This window comes from Panthera uncia, chromosome B4, assembly GCF_023721935.1.
Source record: "Panthera uncia isolate 11264 chromosome B4, Puncia_PCG_1.0, whole genome shotgun sequence".
Taxonomy (NCBI): Eukaryota; Metazoa; Chordata; class Mammalia; order Carnivora; family Felidae; genus Panthera; species Panthera uncia.
In genome coordinates this window covers 73,224,961-73,236,423 of record NC_064809.1, presented here as the reverse complement: position 1 = coordinate 73,236,423, position 11,463 = coordinate 73,224,961, and the positions used below count along the sequence as shown (strand labels likewise).

The following is an 11,463-nucleotide window of genomic DNA, read 5'->3' as shown; positions in this document are numbered from 1 at the left end:
GCAACTAACAAAAAGAAAAGTATTTGCATTATAGAAGTTCTAAAAGGGAAAAGAGAAAAAGGGATAAAAAGCTTACTTGAAGAAATAATGGACAAAAATTCCCCAAATCTGGGGAAAGATATGGCCAACCAGGTACCCAAAGCTCAAAGATCTCCAAAAGGATACAACCCAAGGAGATCTTGACTGAGATTATAATCAAGTTCTCTAAAATCAAAGACAAGGAGGGAATTTTAAAGGCAGCAATAGAAAAGATTCACCACATATGAGGGAATCCCAATAAGACCAACAGATTTCTCAGCAGTTACCTTCCACCCAGGAGAGAATGGAATGATATATTCAAAATGCACAAAGTAAAAAAATTGCCAACAAAAACCACTTTACCCAGCAAAGTATGTTGTTCTTCATAAATGAAGGAGGGATAAAGACTTTCATAGAGAAAAAAAAAACTGAGGGAATTTATCATCACTAGACATGCCTTACAAAAGAATGCTAAAGGGAAATAAAAATTCTGAGACAAAAATGAAAACACAACATACCCATATGGGAAGACCCATAAGGCTGCTGGAGATTTCTCAACAGAAACTTGGCAAGCCAGAAGGGAGTGGCATGATATATTCCAAGTGCTGAATGGGAAAAATCTGCAGCCAAGAATACTCTATCCAGCAAGGCTATCATTTACATATTTATTTATTTTTGAAAGGGAGAGAGAGAGAGCACAGGCGAGCAGGGGAAGGGCAGATGGCAGAAGAAGAGAGAGAATCTTAAGCAGGCTTTACACCCAGCCCAACACAGGGCTCAATCTCATGACCATGAGATCATGACCTGAGCCAAAATCAAGACTTGGCACTTAACCAACTGAGCCATCCAGGCGACTGTATATTCAATATAATCTTAATCAAAATTGCAGCAAAACTTTTATGGAAATTGACAAATGTTCTCAAATTCAATTTTAAATTTAAAGTTCCACAATAGACGAGATAAACAACTCAAAAAACAACTCTAGAGTACTTTGTCAGATTTCAAGGCTTGTAAAATAAGAGTAATTAAGACAATGTGGAATTGGCATAATAATAGACAAATTGAATATTGGAACAGGAATTGACCCATATGTATATGCATTTGATTTACAACAAATGTACTAATATAATTTAAGTGGAAATGAAGATACTAGATTGTTTGAATATCCCATATAGTATAGCCTACTTCACGCCATACAGAAATTCAGTTTTCTGTGTTGTAATCCTATTTGTGACTAGTGAAATAATAAAGCTTTTAGAAGACTGCCTAGGAAAGTATATTCATGATCTTGGGAAGGGCAAAGATGTTTTGAAGAGGAAACAAGAAGTACTACTTATAAAAAGATAAAAGTGCCTAATTGTACTGCATTAAATTAAAAATTTCTGTTCATTGAAAGACACATTTAAGAAAGGTAAAAGAATTCATAAAGTTTGGAATATATATTCTCAATACAAATGGAAAAATTTATATTTTTCACCAAACAGGATATACAAGTGGCCAGTAAACATGGAAATTTCCTCAACATGATTGATACAATGTAATTAAACCACAATGAATTTCTACTTCACATGCATCTGATTTGCTAAGCTTAAAAAAAGGACTAACAATACAAAATATTGATAAGAATGTGAAACAACTGAAACCTTCATATGTTGGTGCTGAGCATGCGGTGTTACAAACACTTTGGAGAATAGTTTGCTAGTTTCTACTAAGACCAACCATATAGTTATGCTATGTCCCAGCAATTCCTCTTCAAGTAATATACAAGGAAAATTAGTGTGTACATCTACATAAAAGATTTTTATACGAATGTTCATAGCAGAGTTATGAATACTTGCTAAAAAGTGGAAACAATTCAAATACCAATCAACAGAACAGTGGATAAATTGTGAAATGTTCAAAAAATGGAATATCATAAGATTAAATTTCAAATAAGTGGTAAATTCTTTTTGTATTTTATCTGTCATTGCTGTGTGTGTGTAGTAGAAGTATATGTCCAATAATAAATGCTTGCCTGGTTTTCATTGGAAATCTTCATTGCAATTGGTGTTGACCTGTGCCAGCACTATTTGTACAAGAATACAGAAATTATTCTGACTTACTTTTCCTGTCACTGTACTAATTTAAATATATTGGCTTTAGGTTCCATGTCTTCTCAAAGTGATTTTGTGCTGCAGCTGTAGACACATGCAGTTTTCCTGTTCTCCCTCAAAGATGAGGAAGTCTCCTTTCAGAGGCAAAATGACTTACATGCATGACTCTGATTTTATTTGTTCTCACATTCCCCTTTATATGTTATGCAGCATGAAATTAACATTGTTGAGTCCACATAGTCAAATAGATACCTCACACAGTCAAATACACAACAGTAAGTTGATATAACTGAGAGGTGGAATATGTAAACTATCAAATCTAATTCCAAATTTGTATCTCTGATATTGATGCAGAAATTGCAATATGGTGTTCTAGACTACAAAATAACTAGCATACATACCCATAGGTACAAACATTTTTTTGCTCAGTATAGCACTAATTATAATAGATTTGAATCTATTGAAGCTTGGAATCAGCTTGAATAATTATCAATGGAAGAATGGTTAAATTATGGCAGATATGTATTATGAATATCACATAGGCATAAAGAGGAAAAAGCTGGATATTGCATGTAGGCATGAAAAGACCTCCAAGTGTTTAATTAAGTGATGAAAACAAGCTGGAACATACATATGGATCTCATATATGTACAGAAAATGCCTCTGAGCATATCTGCTAAGCCATTATATCTAGGTAAGGTGGTGTAGTGTCTATTGATATGGCAGGAGATTGTTTCATAATTTCTTATGTAATGAAAGACTAATGAAAAGCAAGTTTGTCTTGTTTTTACTCATTTGACTCTCCTGATATTCAGCTTACTTGTATTTACAAACCTATTTCATATACACATGGGAAGATGATCAGGAGATAAACTCAACACTCCTCAGCTTCCATGGAAAATCCCAAGAGGAGTCATCCACCTTGTATTTGGCCTGAGGGAAAATCCTGGCTTCCTACACGGGGACCAAATTTTCTTCTCCCTCCTTGTTCCTGTGGAGCTCTCATCAGAATAAGAGAATTTGTCATTCAGTAGTTCAAAGTAATTGCTTCAAACCCAGAATTTCCAAAGATGTTGCATAATAATGTCCCCTGTTGCCCTCCCAAAAGTTCTTCTTTTTAGTTAATGAGTCCAAAGTCAAACTTCTAGTGTGACTCCAGGGAATGCCTAACATTAGCCAGCTGTCTCTTAGGCTCCTCATTCAGTCCTTCAACCCATCAACTGACAAAATCCAGCTGCCTGTCTCTGATTGGTTACATAAGAGGATTCATTATTTGGACAGTGCAAACAGCAACGTATTCATAATAGAGGAAGTGGACAAATGATTAATCAGGATTAAGAAAGATGAAAGAAAGTGCTCAAGTGAGATGATCCTCAAGCAGAAATTAGAAAAAGTTTCTGAAGATTTATCTACAGGGTCTTTTGGAGCCTGGGTAAACATACTTCTTTTTACTCATCCAGCTTTTTAGACTGTAAATTATACCTATTCACAGAGTTGAGTAGTTGCGGTAATCCTCTCTTTATGGAAATCAACTAAACAAGGATGGCTTCACTTATTAATGCTGAGCTCCAGAGTACAAGCCAAGGGCATAATAATGTCCTTCCTAAATTCTCTGATGGTTTTGTTCCTTCTGAAGCTACTTGAACTACTTTATTTTCCCTTCTCTCCTGCCTTCCCTCTCTTTATGCCTTTCTAAGATACTTCTTCTGATTCCTCTCATCTAAACTCTTTTTTCACTGTCCCAGAGCTCTCCTGCAATGCTGTTTGCTCCAGGATGACTAGTTTTTAGGACTAGTTCCCTAAGATGTCTTTGTCAGCTTCTCAAATGTGCTTCTTTTCCTCATCCTTTGGAATGTTAAGCATTTAAGATAAATTTAAAACTGAGTTTGTTAAAGCTTTTATTTTATATAAATTACCCAATTAAATTATTATGATGCTGCAAAGTGGGTATTGTTATCCCCACTGTGTAGATGGGAAACTTGAAATTAAAAAGATGAAACTTCTTTTTAAGCTCATGTGTCTAGACAGTAGCAGATCTGGGATAGGGCCCCACATATGTCTGCCTCCAATGAGATCTCCATGCCTCTGCTGCTTCTCTTTGCCTTTTAGCATAGAGCTTGAATTTTTTCAGGGTCTTGAAAGGTTGGGTCACTGAGATTACCACCCGAACAGGTAAGAACACCACACATATTTCTAATTTTTATAGATTAAAATCTTTCAATCCTGAACTCCAGAGAGTTGCACTTTTTGGCAGTTAAAGAAATAAATCACAGAGTTTGTGTCAAGTAAGTTATAGATTTGTTTTATGTAATTTTAGGAGTTGTCAGCATTTTCTTAAATATCAATACTATAAAATAATATCTTTAAGAAATGCATACATTGTGTAGTGCCTGGGTGGCTCAGTCGGTTGAGAGACCAACTCTTGATTTCAGCTCAGGTCATGATCTCAGCAGTTGTCAGATAGAGCCCATAGTTGGGCTCTATGCTGAGGTGGAGCCTGCTTGGTATTCTCTCTTTCTCTCCCTCTGCCCGTCCCTACTCATGTGTGCATTTGCTCTAAATAAATAAATAAATAAATAAGTAAGTAAAAAGGGGTGTCTGGGTGCCTCAGTAGGTTGGGCATTCGACTTTGGCTCAGGTCATGATCTCACCATTCCTGAGTTTGAGCCCTACTGTACTGAAACTCAGAGCCTGGAGTCTGTTTTGGATTCTGTGTCTCCCTCTCTTTCTGCCCCTCCCCCACCAGTATTCTGTCTCTTTCTCTCTCTCTCTCTCTCAAAAAGAAATAAACATTAAAAAAATTTTTTTAAATAAATAAACAAATAAATATAAGAAAAAGAAATGCACACATTGCAACAAGTATATTTGGTGGGTCTTGCTTTCTTAAGTGGAAGTCTTGCCACTTTGTCTTCATATATGTGTGTGTAAAACTAAGAAGTAAATAAAGTCAAAACTGACTGTGTAGTATATAGTACATTTGCATCAGTAGACTTCTAATTCTTTCACAACAGAAGTTGGAATTATTGTCAGCATAAACTTACCCATTGCTGGCAATGTGCATGATTTCGTATGTCAACATAAAACAATAAACAAAAGAAACTCAATCAATAGGATACTTGCAAAGAAAAAATCACAACATTGTAAAACTCATTCAGATCTCTATTTGTGAAGCAACTACACAATCATTTGTTTATAAGTTTCCAGTTCAACATTTTCAAATCTATATCTGAAAATTAAATTACTTAAATCATTTAAAAGTCATCAAGGCAGCCAAACAGTTCAGTAATTCAAGGTGTGTTTTTCATTTCTGTGTTTGACTTTAGTTGCTTCTTTTGGACCATTCTGTTGAAAATATGGCTTTAATGCTGTTAACTAAAGATCTCAAGGTACAACTATGTTGGCAGTGAGGGCTGACAGAGCGAGCACCACAGGTTGGGTACTTATTACACCTGAACATTAAAACAATTGGTCCAGCTACTTGGTTGACATGTGCAGGGCAAATAACTGGTTGGATTTCTTCCTTAAGCAGCTGATTTTGCATTGCATTAACAGAATGCTAGATTCTCTATTGTTTCAATGATAGGGATTTGAAGTACGATTCCTCAGTTGCTTTTCTTTCTTTCCTTTTTTTTTTTTTAAGTTTATTTATTTATTTTGAGAGAGAGAGAATGTGAGGGAGGGGCAGAGAGAGGGGGAGAGATAGAGAATCCCACGCAGGCTCTGCACTGTCAGCGCAGAGCCCGACTGGGGCTTAAACTCACAAACCATGAGATCATGACCTGAGCTGAAATCAAGAGTCAGATGCTTAATGGACTGAACCATCCAGATGCCTCTCCTCAGTTGCTTTCCTATTTTGGTCACTTTACCTAGTATATATTTTCCATATGTTGGTCAAATTCTATATATATATTGTTTTGTTTCTCACAGAGGTGAGAATTCACAACTTTCATGTAACAAAAGGAAAAGCACACAAAGATTTGTCTTAATTATGTATTTGAATACATAATTTTTTTGGAATGTGTTTGGTGGGTATAGAGAGAGTGTGTTGTAACCAAGAATAACATTTTATTATCAGATTTATATTGCAAACACATGGTCTTGTAACTAAGGGAAATACACTGTAACTGTATTCTGTACATTTTTGTATTTTAAGGTATATCATTTAGCTTTAATTTGATTTTCCACAGTGGAAATGTCTAAGTAAAATTTAGTCATTAAATTTGTGGGTTTTTTAATTCAAAAATTTTAAAAACATTTTTCATTAAAAAAAGTTATAAACAAGGGTGCCTGGGTGGCTCAGTAGATTAAGCATTTGACTTCTGCTCAGGTCATGATCTCACGGTTTGTGAGTTCAAGCCCCACAACAGGCTCCATGCTGGTGGCATGGAGCTTGCATGGGATTCTCTCTCTCTGCCCCTCCCCGATTCATACTTGCTCTTTCTCTCAAAAGTAAATAAATAAACTTAAAAAAAAAAATTATACTGGGGCACCTGGGTAGCTCAGTCAGTTAAATATCCCACTTCAGCTCAGGTCATGGAATCTCGTGGTTTGTGAGTTTGAGCCCCACGTCAGGTTCTGTGCTGACAGTTCAGCCTGGATCCTGCTTCAGAGTCTGTGTCTCCCTCTCTCTCTGCCCTTCCCTGGCTCAGGCTCTGTCTCTCTCTCTCTCTCAAAAATAAATAAATACTAAGACATTTTTTAAAAATTTTAAAAAATAATAAACACACTGGAAAGTTGAAAGTAATATGATAGTATAACTTTTACCTAGATCCATAAATTGTTAGCATTTTGCTACATATACTTTATTAACTTACATTTATCTATCATCTATCTCTCTTTGTAATTTGATCTGCTGAATCACTTGAAAGTAATATGACATTGTAACACCTCACTCATGAGTACTTAAGCATTCATCTTCTACAAATAAGGATATTCTCTTATATAATCACAGTCCCATTGACAGACCTGTGATGATTAACAATAATTCAATAAATATCTAATAATTGAGTTTGTGTTTTGACAGATGGGATTTGAAGCCTTTTGAAATGTAGGTAGTGCTTCCTTGTCTTCTAAGATTGTATTTCACCATCATTCTTTTTGTGCTGCCCTTATGGGCAGCCTTATCATCTTGTTCATGCTTGTAGAGCAAATGTGACTGCTATAGGGTACCACAGATGTGAGGTAGTAAGCTTTGTCATTTGGTGCTTTTCCTGGGAAGCTGGAACTGGAAACTCCATAAGAGGATCTTAGTTACTATGCAACGTATATAGCTAGTCCTCACTCATGTGAGCCACTCATGCGGAAAAGTACTGTTCAAAATCTTGACAATTGATTGCATAATAGGAATCATTGTGATTTGTATATAAATCCTCGGGAAATTATACTGCAGTCTAATTTATGTAATAATACTATTGATTTCCATGTTTGTTTAGTAAATCTTTGTGAAACCAAACCAAACCAAAGATCTCCCTTAACCCACCCCAGAGCACATGAGGTATCTAATCGGTCAAGGAATGGGACATAAAGCAAACCAGAACACATGAAGAAAATAGGCGATGGTTATCTTTGTCACCTCCAATTTTGTGTTTTCCCCTAATGCCAAGTGCCCTTAAAAATCATGGGACTACAACAAATACCATTTAGAAACGTGTGTCTTCATCACACAGACTGGCTTGTCTTTAAAAAGTAATCTCTCATTCAGTCATTCATTCATATTTTTCACTGTCACGTTCTGAGTAACTCTTATGGGCTATTTATTATGCTTGGTAGCCTTCGTCTGATTCTGAAATTAACATTTCTCAGGGAACTTTTACTTTGGGCAAGAGCCAACTAATTTCCTCCACATAATGGTGTTAATATCTAGAAACAAACCTATTATATTATATTCCCAGAGCTGTTTACTTTAAATTTTGAAATAGAGATTTAAGAAATAAATCAATAATGGTGATGTTTCAGGAATCAGCCACAATAAAAATGCTTTAATATAAATTTTAAAGTACCTTATTGAGACGACATTGACAAAGAAAAAGCTGTATCTGTTTAATGTGTAAATGTGATGAGTTTGGAGATAAGTATACATCTGTGAGACCACCATAACAATCTATGACATAAACATGTCCATCACCTTCAAAAGTTTCCTCCCACCGTATTTATTTATTATTGTGACTTTTTGTGTGTGATAAGAACATGTAAGATCTACCCTCTTAGTCACTTTTAAGGATACAATACAGAATTACTAACTATAGTCACCATGAAATATGGTAGATCTCTAGGACTTATTCATTTTGTGTAACTGATTTTTTACCCTTTAATCCATTAACTAATCCTAATTCATTAACTACCTAATCCATTAACTACCCTAATCCATTAACTAATACCTCCCTGTTTTCTCCTCCTCCCAACTTCTGGCAGCCATTTTCTGGTCTCTGCTTTTATGAGTTTGACCATTTTAGATTCCTCATATAAGTGTTATCATGTAGTATTTTTCCTTCTGTGTCTGGATTATTTCACTTAGCATATAGTCCTCTAATTTCATCCATGTTTTTGCAAATGGCAGGATTTCCTCTTTTTCTTAGGGCTGAGTTATATATATATATAATATATATATATATATATTATATATATATATTATATATATATATATATGACATTTTTTAATCCATTAACCTATCAATGGACTCCTAGGTTGCCACCATGTCTTGCTACTGTGAATAATGTGACAATGAATATTGGAGTGCAGATATTTCTTCAAGAGGAAACTTCTTCAGCAAGGAAAGTCCTTCACCATCAGCCAGGCCAGAGATTCTTGGTAGGCTGGTTGGTGGGGACCATGAGTAGACTGGCTGATGGGGTATGTGGGCTGGCCTTGTGCTTTGTGCTGGAGTTCACAGGCAGGCAGGTAGTGCTGGGGTATGTGGCAGGTAAATCTGGGGCTGGCATCCATGGGTATGCTTGCTGTCTCTTTTCCCCATGGGAGAACTTGTGGGTCAAGGATATCTTTTTTTGTGCTTTACTATGCTGAGTTGTGAGAGGGTTGATACGGGTAAAGGTATTTCTTACCCTTTCAAATGTGTTTCTCATTTCTGTATTCCACTAGGGTGCTATAATGTCTCACCTGGATTCCAGATCTTTCATAAAGGTATTTTCATCCATAGATGGTTGTTAAATCATTGTTTCTTGGGGTGATAAGGAATGGGACCTCCTATTCTGTCATCTTACTGATATCACTCCTTAATGTTATTTTTGAAAGATTGTTCTGAGAATCTCTAAATAATGTTAAAGAAGAAACTTAACTGTGAAATTAAATCGTAGCATTGACTTTTATCAGAATGCTTGTCTCTTTGCAAGGTATTGCCTTGATTCAAGGTTGGGATTCTCTCTATACAGTTCATGGAATCTTTGGATGTAGTTAGTTGGACTATGTTTGTTGGTAGCCAAGAGAAAGGGAATTCCTTTGTATGTGCTGTCTCTGAAATGATACAACAAAAGCCTCACCCCTGGCTACTGTGAACCCTTACTTAGGTTCTCTTGCTTTGTTCTGGGGGCAACGGGGTGATCTCAGAATGAGCATTGGGAGCCTCCATGCATAATATTGCTATATCTAGAGAGTTAAAGAGGAATAATTTAAGATATTATCTCCTATACTCTGAACCCAAATAACTATACGAAATATCTAGATATTACCCGCAATTTATTGTTTTACATTGCTAGTGTTGAATCCATCATAAATGTTAACATCCAATATATGATTTTCTACTTCTCCCTTAAAACAGTATTCTTAATGTTGACTTCACGAGCTGAAGAGTCTTATTACTTACTGGATCTGAAAATATTGTTGCCACAGAACAGTGTACTACCAACTGAGAATTCAGGTAATTAGGTTTTGTTCCTTATGTGGGCTGGGAGGCATTAATTGTTCAGTTAGTGAATGACAACATGATAGATTCCTCAGTCTTTACTGATGAAGTAAATGAAGTAGTGTTCAATTGGAACAGCCAGAGCCCGGAAGGGCCTCCAGTTTGAGGCAAGAATATTGAACAGTTTTATTGAGACTCAGATGACGTTTAGAATATCAGGCCACTACAGGGATATATGTACAAGTTTCAAAGTATGAGGAGAAAGTTTAGATAACCATGTGGGGGCCTTAAAGCCTGCAATAATGGCAGAGGTAGGAATAGTGACTATGTAAATTACCGGATATATGATTTTTAGGATTAGCATGGTGATATAACCAGAGCATTGTCTTATCACCTGGGTACAGCTTCTCATGAGCCATTATAATCATAGCATTGCCCACAAAAGCCCACCTAACACATCACTGGACATCATGATCTAGGCTATCAGTTTTTGAAAAAGTATTATTACTTTGTGAATGTATTTTGAAGTTTAATTACAACATGATGCCATTAAATAAAATGAAGGAAATTTAAAGTTAGAATAATCCAGAACAATCTAATTCCACAGCCAGTTTCTAATTCCTTGGTGTCTTATTGTCCTCCTATCCTCTAATAGTTTCTTACACTTCACCTTGGCCCCTTTTCTCAAGATTGTGCTTTTTATCATTGTCAATACCTTTATAATTTTATCATTAATTTTATCATTTTAATTTGATCATTATCAATACCTTTATAATTCCTTGTGTGCATGTGGGCATGCTCACACACATACACATGCACAACCAATGATCTCATTTACACCTTATTGAAAACAAATGGAAGCAGTCAAATGGAAACTCACTTCTTGCACTCTTGACCTTCTCTCTTAGACATAGAAGTGACAAAGTATCCCTACTCTTACCTAAGTCCTTTTACTCTAGACTTAATCCTACCTCATTTTCTCGAGTAATTCACTCCTGCAATCTTCTTTTCCACCTTCTTCTCATGTCAGGAAACTTCTTTTCAAATGTACCATCTAAACCACATAAAATCATTATAGCTCCAGAAAAGACTATAATAAAAAATAGGACCATGGCTCATTTAAAATATCAATGGCAAAATGACGGCCAAGAAGTTAACTTTTAAATACATGAATGTGGATTGTGGGACTTTAGTGAAAAAATATTCACGTAGAGTAAGATCTAGGTGCTGGGGTAAGTAAGAGGCACTGAGAGACTTTTGGTGGATCTTCTTGTTTTCCAGAGAGAACACTTCTGTATATGGCAATGAAAAACTACAGTGCTATCAGTGAGTTCATTCTCCTTGGACTATCTATTGACCCCAGTATTCAGGCCATACTCTTTGTGCTGTTCTTTCTGATTTATCTCTTCACTCTGATGGGAAATTTCTTGATGCTGCTGGTGATTAGGGCTGATTCTCACCTCCACGTGCCCATGTACTTCTTTTTGAGACAACTG

General features: G+C 35.9%; 1 protein-coding gene across 1 annotated transcript in view; it reads left to right on the top strand.

Annotated features, from left to right (window-relative positions):
- Window positions 1-9,891: 9,891 nt before the first annotated feature.
- Window positions 9,892-11,463, top strand: part of LOC125920198 (olfactory receptor 8S1-like) — a 58,946-nt gene continuing 57,374 nt past the window's right edge. Inside the window, exons 1-2 of the mRNA XM_049627253.1 lie at window positions 9,892-9,982; window positions 11,249-11,433. Coding sequence (XP_049483210.1) covers window positions 9,892-9,982; window positions 11,249-11,433 — 276 coding nt within the window. The remainder of the gene's footprint in view (window positions 9,983-11,248; window positions 11,434-11,463) is intronic.